Below are 25,618 nucleotides of genomic sequence, written 5' to 3'. Positions count from 1 at the left end.
TGAGCATATTTCAGCTGCCGTAGGGCGAGAGGTGGGGTACACATCACCAGTCTGTCATAGGACTAACACAGAGAGACAGACAACCATTTGTACTCACAAGTAACAGTAGTAGTAGTAATATAACAAAAATATAGCTAGATGACATGGTCTCATTCAAAACAATAATCTGTTGAACACAATTTAATCATGGGAAAATTTTCCAGGTAATTAAATCAAGTTAACATAGGTTTTGTTAATTCACAGAAAATGTTCACTTTTTGTTCTTACTTTTTTCTCTAGACCCCTTGTATTTGATTACTGTTATTTAGTATGAATAGTTTTTGAATCGTATTAACTCATTGCTGTTTTAATACTGAAAAGTGGGCTTGTTTCTATTCTATTAGTTTTTTTGATTTCCCCGTGTGTGAGTTTTTCTGTTTTCTCTAATATCTTCTTCAGTATATCATATCATGTTTATATTATGTTATGTTGTTTGATGTTTTCTTCTTGTGTCCTTGTCTCTCTGTTTTTGGTTTCAAGTCTGTGCCTCCATTCTCCATTTTCCCTATGTGTGTGTGTGTGTGTGTGTGTGTGTGTGTGTGTGTGTGTGTGTGTGTGTGTGTGTGTGTGTGTGTGTGTGTGTGTGTGTGTGTGTGTCGCGCGCGTTGGCCTATGTTCCTTCAGGATCACATACCTTTTGGCAATCACACACTCGCTCTGATGAGATCGTTTGGGCAGCTTTGAAAGGATGCAGCAGTGCATCAGCTTATGATGGCTTGGTGCCTTGAAAGCAGCTAGTGAAGTGCTACTCCTACTTTGGTTATTGTTTGGATTTGTTGTAAAGTTATGTTCATCAGTCTGTCCATGTGCACAGGATTTGGAAATTGCGAGCTGTTGAGTGGTGTGTGACTCTGGTGTGGACTCTGGGATAATATTGACATGAGTCTGGGTCTAAGCAAAAGCCCTGTGGAGACTGGTCCTTCCAACTGCTTTGAACTTTTTGAGTCCTGTCTCTAAATAGGTCTTGCTGATATTTGCAGGTTGTGTGTGTGTGTGTGTTTATCTGTAGGAAAATCTTTAACACTTATAAAATAGATATATACAGTTAAAAGTCTAAAATGTATGCCCTCTTTTTCAAGGTGTCCAGTGGGCAGGATTAAAGTCTTTGTCAGGCCAACACTAGTCCCAAGGCCTTATGTTTGACACCCCTAATTTATAAGGTTGTTGAAATCTGCAGACAGCTGAGACTGAAAAACTCACTTAGATGAGTTTATGAATGTTTCTTCCACTAAAAACACTGCAAACAGATGAACAGAATCAACTTTTTAGGATGTTGTTACAAGAATGATTGTGCATGCATCACACTAAACAGTCCATTGTGTTACATCCATGAAAGTAGTTTGAGAAATGAGTGACGTATTGATTCTGCTGACAAAGTCAGAGTTGAAAACCAAAATGCAGAAGTTACAGGGTGACTGTTCAGAGTTACGTCAGTGATTTAGAGGAAGCCCTGTGTACACCGAGCTACAATACTGACAGCACTATGTTTTAAACAGTACATGACACTGTATTGGGATTATTTTTGTTTTTGATCATATAAACAATATACATACAGATGATGCCAGAAAGGTCTAAGGATTAATGGCTGATGCATGTGGATTGGTTGCAGTCATGTGTAGCTTCCTTAAAAATTCCTACTTCTTTCCACTTCCTGCAGTGTCACTATGTGTCAAAACTATTCACAAAATCACCTATTGGTGGTGCTAAAGAGACAGTTGCGCCAAAACTATCAGCACAAAACTACAAAAACTAACAAGAATTTGCATGTATCGCACTGCACTAAGCACAAAAATTCTAATTCACTGTACAATGTTTGCAATTCAAACTCAGAAATATTCATTGTATAGTAAAGTGTAAAGTGTTGAATGAGTGGGTGAAAGAATGATGTCAGATATAGCAAGCTGTTTTTGGTTTAATTAATCCAATGTGGTAGCATTGACATTTTTACACAAAATGTTGACTTCTAAAATTATAAGGAGGATCTATAGCTTTCATATAGTTTAAACATGCAACTACAAATGTGATCTTTATTTTTCTGCCGGGGATGGACTTCCATCAGTCCCTGGATCTGGACCGTCCTCTGCATTGTCATTTATCATCTGCTTGTACTTACTCTCAAAAAATCCAGCCTAGAATTGCAAGGAAAAACATAAAAATGCACCAGTCATCCATTAAAAAGATTAGTGAAAAAAACAAAGCTATATGAGTGAATATACTAACCTTTAAACTATTTTTAACTGAACATGTTATCTAAAAACTTTAAAGCTGTGCAAGTAATTGAAAAAAAGTCTAAAAAGTGTATTTTACCTTATACAGACCAGCAGTGAGTAAAGCCAGAAAAGCCAACCCTCCCAGACATCCTCCAATGATCTCTTTGGTGAAATTTGCCTCAGAATATACTTCAACCACTGCTTCAAGCTGAGAGATAATAGAATATGGATTATATTCAAGATCTTTTACAACTCAGACAAGAGAAAAAAAATATGTAATCACCTTGTGAACAGGAGGATTGTTGTTAGACACTGTTGAAAAGTAGATGTATTGGCTTTGGTCATACTCCACAGTGGCTGTACTGGTCAAGAGGAATTTGGTAGATTGCAGTCCAATCTAAGAAAAATGGAACACAATGAGCCAAAATTGGGTGTTTTTTGATTTAATAGGAAACATACTTATCTTAAAAAAAGTTATTAGTACATACTCAGGAACAAATCTTAATGAGACAACACAAACTTCCCTTCAACTACCTGCTCTATCCATTGTGAACTAATGTTGGCAGAGATTTCGTATGTCCTACTCTGCAGTCTTTTCAAGAATGAGTTGCACTTGAACACTCTGCACCTGGCTACAGAGCAGTCCTGAGGGTGAGAAAATGCAACATAAGCTGTGATACCGTGTAATGTGATTTCTTTTTAAATCTACAATTAGGGTAAATATGAACAGTTAAGTACCAAGGCATACTTACCACCACTTTATTCTTTTGTATTTTTGGAACAAAATCTCTGACACTTGGTTCTTCATCATTTCCTCTCTGACAATCTGAAATCTGTGTTTGATTTATCAAATAAAAAACAGTTTGATAGTTTTATTAGTTCTAATTTCACCACATCCATCCATCCATATCAAAATTTAAGCCATTTGTGGAGTCAAAAACTAAGACTTCTGACAAATGTAATACCTGTAGACTGCTCAAATCCACCCAAATGTCTTTTTCACCAAGTTTCACTGGAACTTTGATCACCACAATGAAATTAAGCGCTCTGATATAGTTTGAAACCTAAACAAGTAAAGAAAAGGACAATCAACCATTAAATTTAGGTCTAAATGATACAATGGACTCATACAATGGAAAAATATAGATACAGTGTTGGGAAAAAGTGAATTCCTATTTTTTTTTTGTATGTTTGTCAAACCTAAATGTTTTAGACCATCAAACAACGTTAAATATTAGACAAAAATAACAAGTAAATACAAAAGGCAGTTTCTAAATGAAGGTGTTTATGTTTGAGAGGAAAAAATATCCAAACCTACATGGGCCCATTCATTGTTGCAGAATTGTTGTAATTCAGACACAATGGAGGGTTTTTGAGAATTAAAACCACAGTAATCAGGCCTTGCAGTAATCAGGCCTGGGTGTGGCTAGAGGAATTGTACAACTTTCCAAAAATGTGATACACCACAGTTAACTTGTGTTATAAAATTAACATAAATGTTTTTTTCTATTATCTTGGTCTAATAACAACATTTTTTTGGATTATCTGATAAACATTTAAGTGTGACAGACATATACAAAAAAAAAACAGTAACTCTGGAAAGAGGCAAAAACTTTTTCACACCACTGTAGAAGTTTAAATGTACCTTAACTGATTGTTGGACTGGTTTCTTCAAATCATTCTTCCCAAATGTGAAATTGTTGTAGCTTAGTGAGCTAAACAGATAATGTATATTTAATGTTTAAAATATATATAATACTTGTTATTACATACTTATTTGTTACTTACTACATGTAATTCTTTCTTTAGTTACAAACAAAACAACACATACCTCGCAAATGTCATAAAAATGCTGTATTTTACATTAATTGATTTCCTTTTGTAAAGTTCACTTGTAGGGGCATGCTCCTGATTTCCACTGAAAGAGAGAAGTGAACATATTTGTAATGTATACATGGGGCTGTTACTTAAATGAGGAAGGAACATTACCTGGTGGCATTTGCAGTGATAAAGATCTCCTTCTCAAATTGACTGTTGGTGTCAATCCCATAGGAGACAATGAAGGAAGCCTTAATTGAATGAGAAAGATGAGTGACTTCTCTTTGCCTTTAAATTGTGCAAAATTCAGAAAAAAAAAATTGATAAAAAAAATGTTATTTACAAAAAAACACCTTAGTTTTGCTCTTGAAAATTGGCTTGTCAATAGTGCAGTGTGTCCATCCCCGGGATAAATCATCTTCACTGTCCAAGGAGTTGCACTCAATTCTTCCCTTTATTAAAAAACAAAATGATTCCTGGATGCATTTGAACAACAACAGATCAGTGATGAACCGATACAGACGTGATCCTGGTGCCTTACCTGCTGACTCGTGAACTTCCTGTAGGACAGTCCAGCTGGGTACGTGAGAATAACACGACTGTTGTAGGAGTTTTCTCCTCTGTTCTCCACTGTGACTGTGACATGCAGAAATTCATCAATGCCCACTTTAACCACTGAGGATCTGGTAGCACATGGAGAAAGTTGAGAAAAAGAGAGAGGAAACAAGGCTACAGTCATACTAATGCCACAGTGCATCAAATATAATGTACTTTGAGCTCTGATAAACCATGTTATTTTTCAGTTCAAACAATATGGCAACAATAACTGTGCTCACACAAGCAAGCCTCACCTGGTGAAGCCGAAATCCACTTTAAGGTCATCAACACATCTGTTGTCAGTACCACAGTTGATCTCAAACCCTAACTGTGAAAGAGAGCAATATGGAAACGTAAATAAAGTATATATTATTTGCTTTATGAACTAGTAGATTTTAAACTGAACTGGGAGCCAATTAAGTGACTTCAGTACCAGGTTAATATGTTCAAATTTACATGTACATGTAAGGTCTGTGGCTGATATATTCCGAAAAAGTTGACGTAATAATACGGATTATCTGGAAAATCCTGTAAATAAAATATCATCCCTAGTCTTACCTGCTTAAGCAGAGACTAATTTCTCTGAGTCAGTTTTAGCTGAGAATTATTTAATTTTTGATAAATATCTTTAAGTGATTAAAAAAAGAACTATATGTGTGTCACGGTCCCCGTGCCTCACCAGCTGATTCCGTGTTAGGCAACATGTGTTCTTGTGCTCTCTCTCTCTCTCTCTCTCTCTCTCTCTTTCCCCGGTGCTCACTGTGGGCTCCACCCCTGGCCCACACACCTGTGCTCATCATCACACCTGGCGCTGGTTACCACAATCAGAAGGGCTTTTTAAGATGGCAGACCTACACTACTCGTCGCTGGAACATTGAGTCACCTGCGTTAGTGCTTCAGCAATCTGCCTAAGTCTGTGAGTTTCCTTGTGATCTAGTGCTAATTGGATTTTCTGTTTGTGTGCGTAGATTCCCCCCGGACCCGTCCCTGTACCCCCGAGTGAGCGAGAAGAGTGACTGGAGTGGGAAAAGAGTGGGATTGTTGGATGAAAGAGCAGAGTGTGGTTTTGGACCCTTCCCCCCTGGAGCCCCGGACCCCTTCCCCGAGCACCTTGTATATATATAATCACCCGGTGACACCACTGTAAATAAACGCACTATCAGTTTCTGCAAAGGTCTCCTGGTCTGCGCCTGAGTCCGTTTACAAAACCGTGTCACTGTGGCCTTATTAATATTCTTATCAAAACTGAGAACACAAAAATTATGCCCAGATTCCAGATGTGTTTCCAAAAAATAGTATTGATATGAACAGAATTTTTTTTCTGACCTTTTGGACCAAAAACAAAATATTTCTGCCATAGTTTCATATTTAGACAAATTTGATCTTTTCTAAAGAGATCTGTTATTTTATGGAAGGTAATAAAATTGTTCACTTAGTGGGTGTCTCTTGAACAACAGTAGCTCTTCAACTAGATAGAGCTAGAGTGAACCAGAGTTTGGATGACTGGGTGGGTGGCATGCAGACCACCCTAACACTGGGAAGAGCATCACTAGGGCAGGGGGTGAATTGAATGCTACTTGGCCACAGTGATGAGGTTGGTCCCAGAAAAGTTGGTCAAGAAGGGAGATGGACACCTGCCAGATGGAGGCAACTACAGAAGGCCACTTACTGTCTTGCACCAACTGTGACCACATAATTTTTTTAGTCTGTTTATTAAAGGATTCTGATTCGGCACCCCACAGATGGAGTATGATTGTAGTTATCACCAGCAGCGTGGAAATCATCCTTATTCAGGATAGAGAATTAGGCTCAGATTTTCTGGCAAGACATGGAGCTAGCCTAGGCATTTGGCTTAGTTCCCAGCTTGTTCAAAAGGTGAAATGCCAGGTGGCAGCTACATCCAGGCATGGGAAGGCTGAAGTTAGTTTCTCATCTGCAACGGAGCCGCTCAACACATCTGATCTGATCCTTGGCGGCCGCTTGTCGGGGCCTGGGGCCTGGGGCTCGCTCGGGCCCCTTTGGAGGTGGGGTGCCCCCGGCCTCTCGGCCTGGGGCTCGGTCACTCAGGCACAGCTGGGGGCCGGCGGAGCTCACGGGCGCGTCACTGCAACTCCCCCTGACTTCTGCTCCGCGGCTGCTGGGTGAGCTCTCATCTGGGACTCTCCTCAGCTCTTACTGGAACAGTGGCGCGGCTGCCCCTCTGTTGGTCTTCCATGGTCTCTTGTGTTCTGGGGGCCTCTGGATGTCTGGAGTTTTGATCTCCTCCATACCCGCTTCACACCCTGGAGGACGGGGCTGTGGCCCCCCCACACTCCCTAGCAGATCATTACATGGAGAAACCTTTGGAATGCAAGCATGCTGATCCACACAGGTATGCACACATGGGTATTCACAGACGCGGACTAAAGCTTTCTTGGCTGCTACCTCAAAGCACACTGTGCGCTGTCTATCTTGCGTGCTGCACAATATCGTTTATTACTTAGTAAATACTGATATCTATGACTAGCTAGTTTATTGTGATGGTGCTTTGTTTTCTCTATTATTATGTTGCTCTTTGTTGTTTGCTGTCTCCTCTGTTTGTTTTTTTTTGTTTGTTTTTTTTTTTTCTCCATACAGGTGACCCAGGAGTTCTTTTTTTTTTTCTCTCTCTTCCCCCCCCTTCTCACCGTCTCTTCTCCCCTTTGGTTTTCTTTCTTTCTCTCCCCCTCTTTCTCTCATTCATTCCCCCTGTCCTATTTATTAAAAAATAAAAATAAAAAATAAAAAAATAAATAAAAAAAATAATAAAAAAAAATGACAAAGGATGAACTGAAGCTCTGCCATCACGTAATGTCGCATACTGCTGTTTCTGATGTCATTTAAAAAAACAACAAAAAAAAAACAAAAAAAAAAACACATCTGATCTGGTACCAAGTAGATATTCTTCCTTCCAACTAGGCAATTTTTGTAAGTCAAACGGAGACAGTTGCCACATCCATTAGGAAGAAATGCTGAGATCTTTAACATGACCAATAAGTGGAAGAGCCCCGTCACCTTTCAACTGAAAAAAAAAAAAAAGGTCTGGAGGACATAATGCAACCACAAAGAGAGTGAAGCACATGCAAGCAAGTGTCCAAGACATACTTTTAACTCCTTATGCAGACTCCAAAAACAGTATCAGACGTTTTGGCAGTTTGCAAGTCAGTATACCACTTTGCTGGTTTTCAACCACTGCAAATGTGCTCCTGTGCAGCCCTCCACAATCCCAACTGCATATCGCTAGACAAAATCACCTATAGGGCTGCTCGATTATGGCAAAAATGATAATCACGATTATTTTCACTGAAATTGAGATCTCGATTATTTGACGATATTTATTTAACAATAACAATGTATTGAATAATGACTTTAAAGATTGTCATAAAATAGTGTGAAAAAAACTGATAACAGTGCAAATGTTTGCAATATAAAAAGTAAATGAAAAATGTAAACATCTATGTTTAGTGAACTTTGCAGTGTTGCTCTGTGGTGCAGCTACAACACCGTAGCAAAGTTTACACACTATGTCTACTTGATCCACGTCTGACTCCGCGAACCAATAATGCTTCCACACCACTGAAGTTTTTTTTTACCTCTCTTTTCAACCAACGGCAGTCACTCTCCTCTCCAAATAACTTCTGCTTAGCTTTCCGAGCTTCCCTTGGGTCCTCTTAATCAGCAGTTCCCAACCCCCGGGCCTCGGACCAGTACCGGTGTGTGAGTCGTTTGGTACCGGGCCGCGAGAGTTGAAGCTCAGGTGTGAAATGTATAGTTTTCAGGGTTTTTATCGGTTTTCAGCGTTATTTTGTTATCGTTTTTATCGTTTACTCGGTTTTCCTGTGTCTTTTCACGTGTGTTATGAATAAATTTTCTTTTTTTCGGTACCGGTACTAGTTTTATTTTGTTGTATTTATCCGCGACACCTTAAAGGCCGGTCCGTGAAAATATTGTCGGGCACAAACCGGTCCGTGGCGCAAAAATGGTTGGGGACCTCTGCTCTTAATTGTTGTGACACGTGTTCGAAATGCAGAGAGGTGCGCTCGCTTTGCCACACGGAGCAGCGCGAGAGTAAGGCACGAGGGAGGGGCTAATAAACGGCTCAGTCATTTTTAATGATCGTTGAAAGCCCAGATCGTAATCGTGATTAAAATTCGATTAATTGAGCAGCCCTAATCACCTATGCATCAGTCGAATGCTGATTTGTTGACGAGTGGTCCAGAATAGGGAAAGGGGAAACAGTAGAGTTCACCAGGAATAGATCAAATATGCAAAAAAAGAGAAAAAAAAGTCATAAAAGGTCAAAAATAGATTGTGCAAAGTACACACAGTGGCTGCCATGGACACTTGACTTTGTTTTTAACACTTGGTTTCACTTCAGCTCTTTGGATGTCATAACTTCGCTTTTCTCAGTAGTTGACTGATGGACTATCAACAGCACGCAAGATTAGCCTAAAGACTGGATGTATCATGTGTTTCTGACGCTGTCCTCATCTGACAACAAACAATGGCTGCAGGCAGACGGGTAGTCTGTGACATTTTTTATTTTTAAACTTGAAATTTGTCACTACTGTGGAAGCAGCTGAGAACTATATAGGTTCTCTTCTGTGTTAAAAACGTGTTTTAAAAGACTAAAAGAAATTGCACACAGAAAGCTGTTCTTTGCACAACTTGCATGTATTGTAGGGGTACACCACTGGGGTAAATATAACCCATTTACTTCCATTACTTCAGTAGAAGTGTCTCCAATAGGTATAAGTCAATTGCATGCCAATAATACAAGGCATTTGAAAATGAAAGTGCAAAACTAAAACTGTTTCTTAACTTTGACTAGGCTCAGTTATCCAGTCAAATATTCTTTGGGTTTGTTTTTTAGTTGGTTGGTATTTTTTTTCTTGGGTTACTTACAGGAAAAATAGTTGCTGTTTGACTCTGTGGGGCAAGACTTGGCCTGAGGTTTGTGTTTAATGGCAACCCATCAAATATGAATTTGAGCTCATTGGAAAGTACATTAAGAGCATCCTCTGGACAGGCCTGCAAGAAGAGAACAACGTTAAGTTTGTTGACTTGAATCTCTCTTGGTTTTAGTACTTTTTCAGATGTTTTATTTTTTACCTCGATAATGAATTTTACAGTTGAACATTGTCGGTTTCGTAAGTCAAGAGTAACAGATCCAGACTGCTCTTGTTGTTTCCCACTGACGTAAGCCCGGTTGGTTGGAGATTTGCGAGAAGCATCCAGTGTTAAAGTGTAATCAATCCTTGCTTGAGCTGGAACAAATACATTTCCATGTTACAAATGTTTAGACATTAACATTAAAATAATGGACACTGGCTTTTTTGTTTTACAAAAAGTGAGGTGAATGATGAACCTGTGTTGACTGTAGACACTCTGCTCATGGTAAAACAGATTGCAGCTGTGTTCTCCAATGGTTTTGAGCAGTCTACATTCTGAGTAGGAATTTGGTTTGGGCTGAATAACACCTCAGCTTTTACCATTACTATAGGTCTTGATCTGGAAAGTAGGGGGGAAACATGTAAATTACATTTGGGGTTTTAACTTAAAGCTACAGAATTTTGAGTCACCCAAAAATGTCCTTTTTCAAGCTGAAATTATTTATACAACAAATCTTAAATGAACATTTAAGGAAATGCTTTTTGATTGAATTTTCATAACTCTAGAACAATAGTGTTTCAGTTAAGTAACTTTATCATACCAATTGGCTTACTAAATGATAATTATTTCATATTGTTAACATGACTTTACTACACACTATTTTATTAAATCCTCTGTTTTGGGGTAATGCATGCATTTCAATTTCTGAATGGAAATCATTTGTTACAACAAGACTGAACACAGACGATAATTCTAGATGCTTAAGCAACCACATTTATTGCTTCTTTAACCAGTAGAGCATTTTCAATCAAGTGTTAAGATAACTAGAAAAAGGAAATCCATTCATTAGTTACGTTTTGAAAATTATAAACTTTCATTAATATAATTTGACCTTTGAAAAATAAATATGCTTTACCCTGTTCTATATTTCAAACTGATGTAAACTTTTATACATTAGTGAATTCATTAAGGTTCACCATCAACAAAAATGATAGAATTATCATAAACGACAGTAATGTATGATTACACTATCTTTGACTTACCTCAGTAAGACAACTCTACCCTTTGAACCCACCGCTAAGTCAGGCAGTCTATCACCACTATGATCAAAAGATGACTGACTGATTGTGAGGCCAAAGAACTTCAGTCCTGACTGGACCTCAGAGCCAGTTATTCTCTGTGTACATATATATACATAATATTTTAATCAGATTATATATTCCAACTGTAGATTGTATAGATATTGGAATTACGTGGTAGATGATTTTAGTCATCATTGTGAGTTCTTTGATGTCATGTACCTGTGAGTAAGTAGGACTGATTCTTCCTCCTCCTTCGCCATTAAATATGTAGATGCTGCCTTCACCATTATTCTCCAAAGGTGCTCCAACTGCCAAATCCCTGAATCCATCTGAGTTTAGATCAGGCAGCACAGCAAGAGAAGAGCCGAACCTTCCTTTGACAGCTGCACGTCCTCTTAGTACTAATGGATCATCAAAATTACACTCCACAAACTAAAAGGAAGAGAGTGAATATTTTATGAACATTAAGAAAGTTGGCAAATAAACTGATTAATTTAACTGTAGGACATAAAATATTATAAATATTCTAAATATATTTACCGGACCAGTTAATCTGCAAACATAAACTCTTCCCTCTCTATCAGGCTCCATGTACATTGGGGCAGATATGAAGATTAGATCAGTGATGTCATCATTATTTATGTCCATGGTACACACCTCTGCCCCGAAATATGCACCAGTCTGATAATGTTAAAGCAATAAAATTATTAATTAGAAAAACTGTGTAACTGAAACAGCTTTTATTTTCGAGAAAATTATTTTACAATATGATTCAGGTTTGTCTTCCTGCAAAAACATACCTGTGTCGAAAAGGACTCAATCTTTTGGTTTTTCAAGTTTTCTCTGTTAACAGCAAACACAGCTCCTCTGTGTTTATATCTTGGAGCACCAACAACTGTCAGAGAGCCACGTTGGGTTTTAGCAACTGCCATAGAGTAACCTAGAATTTAGGTATTCAAAGGGGGAAGAAAGATTAAGATGCCTCCATTTAAATTTGTCATGGTCCTGGGTCAGTGACCCAGTGTTTTGCATTATTATTGAACTTTGATTCTGTCAGTATTTATCATTTCTAGTCTTTTGGTTTCGGTGTTAGCGCTCTTAGTATTCTGGTTTTTGTCTCTGTGTTCCATGGTTGCTTTGTCTCCCCTGTCAGCTCTATCCCTTTGTTAAGCCTGCGTTTATGTGTTATGTTTCCTGCTTTACTTTGTAAATCTGTGTCTCATGGTAGTGTGTCTAGTTTGGCTTCCCCTTGTCTTGTTGTGTTTGATTACTCCCAGGTGTGTGTCCTCCTGTGTCCTATTCCCTTGTTATCCCTCCATGTATTGTAGCCCTGTGTTTCTCTCAGTCAGCGTTGCATCGTCCCCTCATGCTTGTGGGTTTCTCCTGTTGTGCTCCCAGAGATTGCAATCCTGAGTTTCCCAGTGTTTTGTTTTTAGTTGCCAGTTTCTGGGTTTTGGTTTGGTTTTATAAGTGTTTTTTGTATAAGTTTTGCCACTGCAATAAAGCAGCCTCCTTCAGTTCATCCCTGTGTTTTGAGTTCTGCATTTGGGTCCTTTCTCCTGCCTGACACAGCAGTTTCATGACAAAATTGTGTCCGTTTTGCAAACTCATTAGTGTTTCTGGGTGAAAGAACTGGAGCAGAGCTGTGTATATACATGATCACATGTGTATGAGTTAGATTGTTAAAGCTGTAATATTCTTACCAAGATAACTGTCAGGCTCCAAAGACACATCTTCATATGTTTTCACCTTCTGGCCTCCTGTTGTGTATTGCACGTAGCCTCCCTTCCACTGGTTTGCACCAACAATAGACATCTGAATTCCCTACAGTGCAGACAGGAAATACATTTTATACACAATTTATTTTACATTTAAAATCTGGAATGTGTTTAACCTGTATTTGCCATTAGAACTTAAAAACTGCCACAAAGGCACATGTGAATCTTTCTTTCTATGACTCGGCTGTCTGGTGAGTTTCAGGTAGTTTTAATTACCTCAGGCACAATAACTGCACTGAATCCCTCTTGAGACATTTCCATTTCCAGTGACTCTCCACTGCTTTGAGATCCTGTGTCAGAAAAATAAATGAGAAGGTAAAAGAGAGACAAAATACAACATATACATTCATACAGGTTCATTCTCTCACTATGCTTCATTATGCTAAGTACAATTTTCAAATAATTTGTTTATTATAAAAGTATCTGAAAATGGATTCTTCCTTTCAAAACGTTATAGTAATAGCATGCTTAGCATCAAATTTAGCATTATTATTACATTCATTAATATAACAAATAATTTCAAATGATTTTTACTGTTTATTATAACCGCATTTGTTGTTCATTTCTCTAATGTAAAGTTACAGGATGTTCAATTTAAAATGTGACTCTAATGAATACAATATAATAAAGTTGATACAATGTGGTGATTTTAGTTGCTTCATAGTGTAGCAGTTTACACAACAAATGAAAGTTCACTGCTTCAATTCCAGTAAAACACACAGATTATCATCATGTTAGGAATGACATCTGATGTGAAAAAACTCTTATGAATAGGTAGGCAGTAAAATAATATTTAACATAATGTAATTATTTGAATTTTTGAAACATTTACAGGAATTTTAAGTTGAAACAATAAATTCATGTTCATACCTTCGATGGAGAAAATTTTGTCCTGCAGATTCTGTCTTATTACTTCAAGTGCGTCGAAGTTCTCCACTTCAAACACATATGAGGGAGTGGATGCAATGGTGCGCAGTTCTTTTCTTGCATCAGGGAGCCTAAAAGCGCTGCCCACCTATGATTTTACAGATATGTTTGAGTCCTCATATTAAGCAAGATTATTTGCTCACTTTAGTAAAATACAGTCCTTATACTTCACCTGATTTACAGTAAAATTTACACACATCACTAAGCCATTACTTAGCCTTAACAAATATTTGAGAAAGAATTAGTCATTTTAAAGACCTTAGCTAATATGAGTGTGATACTGTAATATGATCTCACTGCTGCAACAAGTCAGTTTGTGAAATTTAATCCCTCCTGTATATTCCACGATTGACTATAAATGGTATTATTTCAAAGTGGAAGCCTTTAGAGCAGGGGTCCCCAATCCCAGTCCACGAGGGCCGGTGTCCCTGCAGGTTTTAGATGTGTCCTTGATCCATCACAGCTGATTTAAATGGATAAATTACCTTCTCAACATGTCTTCAGTTCTCCAGAGGCCTAGTAATGAACTAATCATGTGATTCAGGTGTGTTGACCCAGGGTGAGCTCTAAAACCTGCAGGGACACCGGCCCTCGTGGACTGGGATTGGGGACCCCTGCTTTAGAGCCATGCCAACTCAGTGTAAAAGTTGAAAACACTTTTAACCTCCTGTGGCATTAATGCAGCACAAAGATTGTGAGCTTCATAGACTGGGTCTCTATGGCCAAGCAGCTTCTGAAGGTGTAGTGAATGAGTTGCTCAGGACCTGTCTCCCTATAGTGCATTATAATGGGGGTGTAGTGTGACAAGTGAACAAAACCAAGTACTAGTATAAAATGCAACATTCTGCAAGTTTAGTAATGAAAGTACTTACCCCAATAGCAAATCGAACAATGTTTTTACTCTCTGCTCGCTTTGTTGCATCTCGTAGATCATACCGGTCAGTAGATTGTCCATCAGTAATTACTATCAAGACCTTCTTCCCATTTGGTCTGGAACCTCTTTGTGGTGTGAAAACGTTGTTCCTGTCAAAAAAAAAAAAAAAAAATCTAATTTCTAAAGATTGTTTTGTTTTACAGTTGATCTTGTAAATTATATACTATCAGGTAAATTGCATGGTTGTTATTTAAGCATACATCATTCTGTTTTGCTTTTTTTTTTTTACTTTTGTACAAATCAATGTAATACAAGTTTGTTTGTTTGTTTGTTTTGTTTTTTCAAATTTAAATCTGCAAACATTTGAATTTAGCCTTTTTGGGTGCCATGACTCTGGTGAAGATGCTTTAAAACCCAAGTCTGAGTACAGTGTCCCATTTAAAAGGCTTCCTGCAGTCACAGTCAAATTAGTGTGGTCAGATTCAAAGAAAAAAAGTCATCTGGACAGGAAGTCCAAACAATGAGGTAACTGCAGTGCTTAAGTAATATCATTGTATTACTTACACAACATGTGTGATGGCCTTAGCTGTGTAAGTAGATCCCCCCTGCTGTCTGATTCCATTGATGTCAGTCTCCACTGATCCAGATGAGGAAAATTTCTTAAAGTTAAAGTGAACCTCTGGATAAGTGGAGAACTGGGAAACAGAAAACTGAAAAGGCAGAAATTAAAACATGTAAAACATTATTTTTATGGGACTTAATAGAAATAACAATGGAACTATTTTATATCTGTGCCATGATTTTACTGACAGAGCGACAACAGCTGCTTACCTGTGTTTCACTTGAGAGAAATGATTGAATTATCTCTTTGACAAATCTCTTCATTGTTTGAAAATCAGGCTGAGACACGCTGCCTGAACCATCCAACAGAAAGGCAATGTCTGTTTGCAGTGGGCACCCTATCAAAGAGATTAATTTCAGAATGAAATACATTTTAAAGGGTTAATTTTAACATTTTCCTCACACTCATATTATATAAACAATAGAATCGAATAGAAAAGAATAACCCTTTGTTGCACATTGTACATGTACAATGAAACTATGGCTGCTCACACCAACTGTGCAGGGAATATAAATACTAAGACAACAAAAATAAATAACAAAGAAGAGGAAGGCACACATTAAAAGGAGAAGTTGCTTGAAGTGCTTAAATGCAGTGCAAGATTTGGGACGTTGTGGGTGGGGGTTACCATAAATTTCTCATTTAGACAAGCTTCTCTTTAATGTAAATTCTTAATAAAGTTGATGTAAAAGATCCAACTTTAACTCTAAATAGACTATCTGAAGTATGCATTCAAGAAGGAAAATAATTATTTACAAAACCTAATTTGTGATGTGGAAATGATTTCTAGTGAACGAATAATAAAAGAATTTAGATGGTGTGCATACGATACAGATTTTAAACCAAATGAAAGTGATAAAAGATTTCAGTATTGGATAGAGAGTGGGCTAACAACATTCCATTCCTCCACACATAAAGGGACACTACGGAGTTTTCAATCTTTACAAATAAGAAATGGCCAAAGACAAGTAGATTTCTTCAGGTTTCTTCAAATGCGGGATTATTTTAATAATAATAATGGATTGGATTTATATAGTGCTTTTCAAGGCACCCAAAGCGCTTTACAATACCACTATTCATTCATTCTCACATTCATACACTGGTGGAGGCAGCTACAGTTGTAGCCACAGCTGCCCTGGGGCAGACTGACAGAAGCGAGGCTGCCATATCATACCATCAGCCCCTCTGTCCAACACCAGTAGGCAAGTAGGGTAAAGTGTCTTGCCCAAGGACACAACGACCAGGACAGAGAGCCCAGGGATCGAACCGGCGACCTTCAGGTTACAGATGCGATTCCCAACCCCCTGAGCCACGGTCACCCTGTAAACCAATAAACCAATATTGCAATATCCCAAACCCAAACTCGGTTGAGTCAGGAATTTTTAAGATAGTTAAATTAACAGATGTTGTTTCTCTGAGAAAGGCAATCTCCAAACTATATAATGTGCTTCTTCGGGCAAAAAAGGATACTACTCAAAACATTAAGACCAAATGGGAATTGGAATCAGGGATGGGTATAACAAACGAGAACTGGGAGAGGATTTGTAATTTTCATTGGTACTCAACAAGTTCACTATCTTGCAGAGACCAATGAAAATGAAAGCAAAATGCTGGAGAAGATGTGGATCAGAAAAGGCACATCAAGGCAATTCATTAAACTCTGTGCGAGGTCTTTAAGATAAAATTTGTAATTTTGTAAATTTGTACATGGGTCTGGGGAGGGGACACAAAGCTCTTACAAGCGCTATTAGTGGCCAGCAAAAAAATCAATAACCAAAAATTGGCTAAATCCAACTCCGCCAACATTGAGGATTGGTTTAATGTGGTTTTTGAAATATTTAACATGGAAAAATTGACATTCTCCTTAAAAATTCAAAAAGATAAATTCTACAAAATATGGAATAAATGGGTTAGCTTTGTGTCCCCCATCCACCCTGAATTTAGGTAACATCAGCCCTGAATTGGTGTACCTCCCATGTATTGTATAATGCCAGGTCAACCCTCTACTTCATAATATGTATTAAATGTACTTTAAGTAAATAAGTTAAATATGTTGCATTATGTATACACTGTCAAGCCACCGAGTTCACTTTTTGTTATGTGAATGTAAAACAAAAGGACTAAGAAAAAGTCTTTTTTTTTTCCTTTTGACTAAATAATATTAATTCACTTTACTGTAACAATCCCTTTTCAATAAAAATATAATTTTAAAAAAAGAGAAGGAAATGATTTCTAAGCAATATCTAAACTTGATTTGGGTTTTTCTCTTGCAAGTTTTTTAGGGATGTGGCTTCAGATTTGGCCTTGACTGTCATCTCTTTTTTACACCAAATCATACAAGTCATACATGTAGCCTGGTGTCCCTTCTACCTTTGCAGCAATCTCATCTTCCAAAAAAGTATTTTTTTATTTGCTCCACTGCTTTTTCTGATCAGCCTTAATTTATGCTGACATGTATAAGAGAGTATGTGTTAAAGAGTGTCTCTTTGCCAAACTCCTTTTGCTGTTACCTTGAATAGAAGAAGGTACGGGTGGTCCAAGCCTATTATAACGGTCCAACTGAAAGCACACCCCGTTGTACATGGTGATGCTTTTGCAGTCCTTTGCAATGGTTGGACCACACACCTGAGAGGAGACAAAGCCAAGATGTGATTAAACAATGGTTTATTGTTTGAGATCAACCAATTTGACAAAAAATTAATTCTTATATGACTGTTCAGAAATGGTGATTAAAAAAAACAAAAAAAACCAACTTTAGCCTTTTTAAGAAGTTGTGCAAATTTTTTACCTTGATATGATTAATAATTTCTACGTTAAGGGACAAATTTGAGCATTTTAAAACATGATTTTAATTTTTTCATTAGTTAATTTTACAGCACTTTAGAGCCTTTACAACTTATTAAGTACATTATAACTTGACCTTCATGCATTTTGAGATTATAACAAAACATCTGACACACAGAGAAGAGAAGATTTTGATCCTTAGAGAATGTAACAAAGCACTGGTAATGTCTGCAGTTCAGTAACTCACCACAGTGTTTTGTCCTCTTTGATCGCTTTTCATTGTCAAACCAAGCGACATGTTGACTGCGAAACCTGGTGCTGAAGTGAAAACATTACATTTTTATTGTTTTTTTTAAACAAAACATAAAATACACTGTAAAAGTAAGAGCACAAGGGTGAAGGTAACAAATTGAAAGAAAAACAGAATAAAATTTCACTATTATGTCATTTTAAAATGTTGAAAACAATAGAAAAGAAAAACCTTAATGATTTTTTTTCTTTGCTTATTTAATTTTATTAACTGGTAAATCAATATTGTTTTTGAAGAGTGAATGTTACCTACTAAGATACCTAGATATATGTACTCTATGAACCGATTTAACGAGTTCCTGTGCCTGGATTTGTGCAAAATTTCTTTGACAGCAAAATATTTACTGTTACCAGTTACCTACCTTCAAATTGGATATCTTGGCAGGTTTGGGAAGATGTGGTGCACCTATATATTCTCCCTCTTTCATTTTGTGAATACTGTTCAAATGCAGCACTGACCAGCAGACTGAGGAAATAAATTCAGTCAATGATGTAAGTTAAACTACAAAACTACAAGTGTTTTATATGTTTATTTTTTGCTCTGGTGCATAACAGAGATGGTAGTTCAAAATCAATACATAAATAGAAATAATCTTAAACACACAGATGGAAACCAATGTTCACTTACTCTGATTGTCTTTGAACCACCTGGTAACCAAAACCAGCAGCAGAGCTCCTCAGGGCTCTCCAAGCCACGGGCTCAATATTGAAACAAAGTGTGGCACTAAACACTGAAAATTTAAGAAGAAAGAAGAATATCAGAAGTTTTATTTAAAGCCTTCATAAGAATGAAAATGTGGTTATAGCGCCTCTTATTACAAATCACATTGAGAAAAGTAGGCTGCGGGTTGTTTTTTTTTAACCCTTTCATTAGCACTAGTGACTAAAAAGCTCAGAATATTGTGCTCAAAGCAGTTACTTGCTTGGAAGTTATTAGGTTTCATTGCGGAAGCTTAAATGTTTTTTGATTTGATTACCATACAGTGAAAATTTCATACCACAACATCCATACGTAACAAAGTCAAAGGGCTATGCTGTAGTCATGCAAGTCCCAACAAGAATCTCAGCAGCACTGAGCGTGTGCAGCTGAGCTAAATTGCTAATTGCAAACGTCCCACTAATTTTCTCTGCCAGTTTACACCTAGAAAGTTTTAAAAGTCATAAAAAATGAGAATTATAGCTATATTTTAATCAACTTCAGCACTCTGGAAGACTGCAAATTACATCATTTATGAGTGTTTCAGTCCATTGTTATTAGGAACCCAAACACACTGATTTGCTCAAGCAGCAAACCGGCATCATCCATGAAGAGAATTCACTCTGAAGATTCCCTGCAGCCGGCCTCTCCACAGACCGGTGACATGGGGGGCATTTTGAAGTCAATAAGCACAAAACTCTGCAGCTGTGACTTACGCCTGGCCCTTTTGGCAATCCTTCAAAAAGACTTTCAAGTGCTGCATGAGTCAGTGGAATTCAGACAGCAGCTGCTGGCTGCAAACACTTGCTGCTGTAAACACCATCCTCAGAGAGTTGGTGAAATCCATCGAGAAGGAATGACCCGAGAAAACTGAAATATCAAAGACACTATTATTGAGCTCCAGGCTCACAGCATGATGGATAGCTTGGTGTTTTCAGGAATACCAGAGATGGCAGAAGAGGATCCAGAAACAACGGTGAGTCATGATATCCAGACTTATCTGAAACTCTGGGTGGATGTAGTTAAAAACATCAGGATACACCGTGTTCATTGTTTTGAAGGTAAATGAGCAGATGGATGTAGATCCCGATCTTTTGTGGACAAATTTAAACACTGGTAAAAAGCCGCAGCCAGGAGCTGAGAGGAACAGACTTGAATGTTTGCAGTTTCCAAAGGAAATGCTGGAGTGATGCAAGTTCCTGTTCTCTGTCCAAAAAAGGCTCATTCAAGGAGGCTCCCAGGCTGTCATCGTGGTCAATAAGCTGTATGTCAAAGGGCAGCTTTATCATGACTAAAACACCACACAATAGCTGTACTGATCCTAGTTAGTACTAGGATAGGTTATACATGACCACAGTGAGATTTGTCGCATGGCATGTATGGGAAGTTGGTTTGAAGTAAAAGGCTTAAACTTTTTAACCCATTAAATGGCAAACATTGTCTTTCTACATTGTGGACTCATTGGTCTGAAACATCTGTGCACACACTTATCCACATTTTCCTCACACATTTTCATTTTGTTACAACTCAAAAACCAGAGGTGTAGCCATACTAATAAGCAGAAGAATAAACTTACTGTTAGCAACTGTTATTACAGATCCAGAAGGTAGATTTGTAAAACTTAGATCCACTTAGATCCAGGCTCAGTATTTATGTATTGCCAGTATCTAGGAATCAAATGTTTCTAGCAATTAAAGGCTCAGTACAGGAGTGAGTCAAAGGAATGGGCAGTCCACAGACATTCTTAAACAATACATGAGTGATTTTGGTCTTTGCAATGCTTGGCATTAACATCACCCCACTCTCAGGGATTACACCTTCTTATAACCAGTACACTACTCCAGTACTCACACTCTTGCTTGGACTAGTTTTTAGTTTGCAGCTTCATTATATCACCATCAGATCATGCACCAGTGCCAGTCTCTCTGATACAGCCACAAATCCTGATGGTTTTCCAGCTGAGTGTTACAAAGAACTTTGGCCTATGATAGCACCTACTTTTTTTTGGTAAAGGGTAACTCAGATTCAGAGTGATCTCCAAACATACCGCCCAATTTCAGTCATAAATGTGGATCTTAAAATACTCTGCAAAGTCCTTGTCAGAAGATTAGAATAAAATCACTTGATTCATAATACATCCTGATGAAACAGGGTAAACACTCAACCACTAAAAAAAACACACAGACTAATAAATATAATATAAATATAATAGATTATTGCTCCATCAATAAATTAGAAACTGCAGTTGTCTTTTTAGCTACAGAGAAAGTCTTTGACCGGGTAAACTCGAAATTTTTATTAGCCGCTCTATACAAATTTGGATTTTTGGTACATTCTTCATAGATTGGATCTATACAGCTCTCCGAATGCATGTGTTAGGACTAAGTCCTTCCCAAAACAGATCACGAGCTCGCATCTGGTTCACTGCTTGTGTTGTTAATGGGTGGATATGTGTGAGCGAGTAAGTGAATGGCTTGGGTGTGTGTGCGAGTGTGTGTGACTACACAGCTGAATCTGTATCTGGGGCTCGCTGAGCTTTGCCACTGAGGGACATGGTCATGGAAAATGGATATACAGTGGGGCAAAAAAGTATTTAGTCAGCCACCGATTGTGCAAGTTCCCCCACTTAAAATGATGACAGAGGTCAGTAATTTGCACCAGAGGTACACTTTAACTGTGAGAGACAGAATGTGAAAAGAAAATCCATGAATTCACATGGTAGGATTTGTAAAGAATTTATTCGTAAATCAGGGTGGAAAATAAGTATTTGGTCACCTCAAACAAGGAAAATCTCTGGCTCTCACAGACCTGTAACGTCTTCTGTAAGAAGCTTTTCTGTCCCCCACTCGTTACCTGTATGAATGGCACCTGTTTGAACTCATCATCTGTATAAAAGACACCTGTCCACAGCCTCAAACAGTCAGACTCCAAACTCCGCCATTGCCAGGACCAAAGAGCTTTCGAAGGACACCAGGAAAAGTATTGTAGACCTGCACCAGACTGGGAAGAGTGAATCTACAATAGGCAAGCAGCTTGGTGTGAAAAAATCAACTGTGGGAGCAATCATCAGAAAATGGAAGACATACAAGACCACTGATAATCTCCCTCGATCTGGGGCTCCACGCAAGATCTCATCCCGTGGGGTCAAAATGATCATGAGAACGGTGAGCAAAGATCCCAGAACCACACGGGGGGACCTGGTGAATGACCTGCAGAGAGCTGGGACCAAAGTAACAAAGGTCACCATCAGTAACACACTACAACGGCAGGGAATCAAATCCCGCAGTGCCAGACGTGTTCCGCTGCTGAAGCCAGTGCATGTCCAGGTCCGTCTGAAGTTTGCCAGAGAGCACATGGATGATACAGCAGAGGATTGGGAGAATGTCATGTGGTCAGATGAAACCAAAGTAGAACTTTTTGGTATAAACTCAACTCGTCGTGTTTGGAGGAAGAAGAATACTGAGTTGCATCCCAAGAACACCATACCTACTGTGAAGCATGGGGGTGGAAACATCATGCTATGGGGCTGTTTTTCTGCCAAGGGGACAGGACGACTGATCCGTGTTAAGGACAGAATGAATGGGGCCATGCATCGTGAGATTTTGAGCCAAAACCTCCTTCCATCAGTGAGAACTTTGAAGATGAAACGAGGCTGGGTCTTCCAACATGACAATGATCCAAAACACACCGCCCGGGCAACAAAGGAGTGGCTCCGTAAGAAGCATTTGAAAGTCCTGGAGTGGCCTAGCCAGTCTCCAGACCTCAACCCCATAGAAAATCTGTGGCGGGAGTTGAAAGTCCGTGTTGCTCGGCGACAGCCCCAAAACATCACTGCTCTCGAGAAGATCTGCATGGAGGAATGGGCCAAAATACCAGCTACTGTGTGTGCAAACCTGGTAAAGACCTATAGTAAACGTTTGACCTCTGTTATTGCCAACAAAGGTTATGTTACAAAGTATTGAGTTGTATTTTTGTTATTGACCAAATACTTATTTTCCACCCTGATTTACCAATAAATTCTTTACAAATCCTACCATGTGGATTCATGGATTTTCTTTTCACATTCTGTCTCTCACAGTTAAAGTGTACCTCTGGTGCAAATTACTGACCTCTGTCATCATTTTAAGTGGGGGAACTTGCACAATCGGTGGCTGACTAAATACTTTTTTGCCCCACTGTATACACAAGAAGTGATAAGTATATTGGATTTTATGTCCAGTTCTACAGTTGGTTTTGGGTTGTAAGTAAGAATTTACTTTCATTATGTTTGACTATTCATTAAATAAACTCATAAACATTTTAGTAATTAAACTATTTATACAGTCAGAAGTTAACTGAGTTGATTGCAGAGATAGAGGAGAAAAATGCAAATAAGGAAATTGCCATTACAAAGGTATTTATAAATGATTTGCTTTCCCTTGCTAATCTGTAGTGTCTACTTGTTTTTAATTCCACAAAAAATATATTTTTTAAAGACACTTTGTCACTGTGCTGTGTGTATTTAGTAGAAAAACTTACTTACATATGTTTACAGACATTTATTATTAATGAATAAAAGACAAACACAGAATGTGCACGCTTGTCTTACCTGACAAGAATAGCGGGGCACTAATTATCCAGTCCATTCTGTCACTCACATGGAAAATGTAAACAACACAGGAGTTCAGTATTACTTCTCTTGAAAGTTTCAGAGGAGGAGATGAAATCAAAATGCAGAAATCATAAGAGAGTTCCTCAAGGGTAAGAGTTTTATTTAGAGGAACGGTTGGTTATGTAGGAGGAGCTACAATAGTGACAGCACTGTCTGTTTGATGCCAAACTACACTGTGGTGTTGTTCTTTAATGTGAATTAAACACTTATTTTTAAGTAAACAATACTGACACTTACAGTAAACACATTGGATAGTTTATTAGTTTCTGAGCCACAAGATAAAATCCCTGTGATTATGAATATGAAGATAAGAAATAGTAAAACAAAAACCTTCAATTTAAGGTTCTATCAGTTTGTTATTTGCTGGTGTGAAAATATTTTTTTGGGTAAAAAGTTGGTCTTAATCAAATCTAAAAGCAAAAAGAAATCTAAAAATACAAATTCAGTTTCTGCTTTTCATGTGACTTCATCTGAACATCTATGAGTGAGAAAATTTGGTATCGTGGCAGTTTTGCAAGCGACATAGAGGCCTGGATTTATTATGTTCCTACTTCATGTGTGTGGTTGACTGTTCATACCCTGACAGCCCTAATCTTGAACAGTGTAGATCTTTTGTGAGCACATTATCCTGATATGCACATAAAGTGAATACATTTTTAGTATTTCGCATCACTTTGAACATCTAAAAATAGTTCGATTTAGAGCCTCGCCTCAATGGTAGGTAACTAACCAGCTGATTCTTGCTGTATGCGGAAGTCTAGAAGAAGTCACTCTCCCCTAACCCATACCACACCAGTGTTAAAGTATATTTTTGACACCACAAACTTACACGTGATGCTCTGAGCATATCCAAGGTGCAACATTTCACATGTTTTCAAATGTGTGTTTTGTTTCATAAGCTATTTGGATGAGAGAAACTGAAAGCGATGTGATGTGTAGTAAAACCTGACGATATGAATGTGTAACCTGATCCTGAAAAACACAGACTGATTAACCCTCTTAGGCTAAAATTAAACTTTTTGTTGCTAATGCACAACCAAGTCCTGCAGTGGTACTTCTAAGTAAAAAAAACTCATAAAATATGTATGTGGGGTAATCAGGTTGTTAGTTTTTAACTGTTGCAAATCGGCAATGCCTGCCTTGAGAGGGTTAATGGAAGATGGTCTGTAGTGACTTCAGGGGAGAGTGTTAGGAGATGCTTAATCCTACTGACACACCTTACATAGAGGAAGTAGAGCCTGGTGTTTAACTGGATAATGTCGATGAGGGAAATAACTTCCTTGTGTGGTGGTGGAGTGAATGAGGTATGATTTTCCTCCTGGTAATGGAACACTGCACCAGCTCAAGTTTTGCAATATCTAACTGAAGGAAATCTCTGTCCGTAGATAGAGCTTTTCCTCCTAAGGCATGGGCACCAATAAGCAGAGTTCATCCTTTAACATATAACAAAATTAAAATTTTCTCATGCATGATCAACGGGCAATCACGGTACCGGCCGGAGTACCGGGAGTAGTTTGGAAGAACAAGAAGACACGGAGACTGTTCTAGGTTGTCATCCCAAACCAACTCAAAGGTTTATTAAGTATACAACAGCTTATACAGAGGAAAAAGGTTCGTGTGTCAGCAGATTCTCAGTTCAAACCGGTACAGACCAAATAAGGAAACGTCTTCCTGCCTTGTGAGCAGAGAAGTATCCTTTGTGTAGTTTATCAGTTCAGCTACAATTTATGATCATCCCAGCAAAATACACTCCTAGACATAGAATACAGAGTTCTTTCATTAGTGAATTCTGAAACAAACCACCTGGCCTTTAACAAGCTCTTTTCTAAAAGATAAGGAAGGGAGGATGGGAGTAAGGAAGTGGTCTCGTCTCTGTGGTATTTTCGACCTTTGGGTACCAGCCTGTGATTCTTACACATCAATTCTTGGGTCAGAGAGAAAGAGAAAAACAACTAGTAAATGGGCCTTATTGAGTAACAGTTTTCCTGTATCATATCACTATAAAACAATATCCTGTAAATGCTACCATGATATCAAAATATCACAACACTAACTAAATCATCAATGATTATAGCACACTAAGAGATAAGAAGCAAAAAA

At 38.1% G+C, this 25,618-nt stretch overlaps 1 protein-coding gene across 1 annotated transcript; it reads right to left on the bottom strand.

Annotated features, from left to right (window-relative positions):
* Positions 1-1,933: 1,933 nt before the first annotated feature.
* On the bottom strand, positions 1,934-25,495 carry LOC113019264 (integrin alpha-M-like). Its single transcript, XM_026162846.2, has 30 exons — positions 23,456-25,495; positions 18,799-18,901; positions 18,533-18,636; positions 18,109-18,179; positions 17,588-17,702; positions 15,287-15,414; positions 15,020-15,165; positions 14,454-14,604; positions 13,525-13,669; positions 12,871-12,944; positions 12,580-12,700; positions 11,677-11,816; positions 11,417-11,557; positions 11,096-11,308; positions 10,838-10,971; positions 10,051-10,193; positions 9,795-9,949; positions 9,588-9,713; positions 4,919-4,992; positions 4,609-4,750; positions 4,421-4,519; positions 4,239-4,318; positions 4,081-4,167; positions 3,895-3,964; positions 3,215-3,313; positions 3,002-3,082; positions 2,784-2,894; positions 2,533-2,646; positions 2,347-2,457; positions 1,934-2,168 (listed from the first exon to the last, which is right to left on the bottom strand). The coding sequence occupies exons 1-30, from the start codon at positions 23,490-23,492 to the stop codon at positions 2,067-2,069; spliced, it is 3,417 nt and encodes a 1,138-aa protein (XP_026018631.2). The 5' UTR covers positions 23,493-25,495; the 3' UTR covers positions 1,934-2,066.
* Positions 25,496-25,618: the final 123 nt, after the last annotated feature.

Source organism: Astatotilapia calliptera, chromosome 8 (assembly GCF_964374335.1).
Source record: "Astatotilapia calliptera chromosome 8, fAstCal68.1, whole genome shotgun sequence".
NCBI classification, from domain to species: domain Eukaryota; kingdom Metazoa; phylum Chordata; class Actinopteri; order Cichliformes; family Cichlidae; genus Astatotilapia; species Astatotilapia calliptera.
This window is presented reverse-complemented; position numbering and strand designations above follow the sequence as displayed.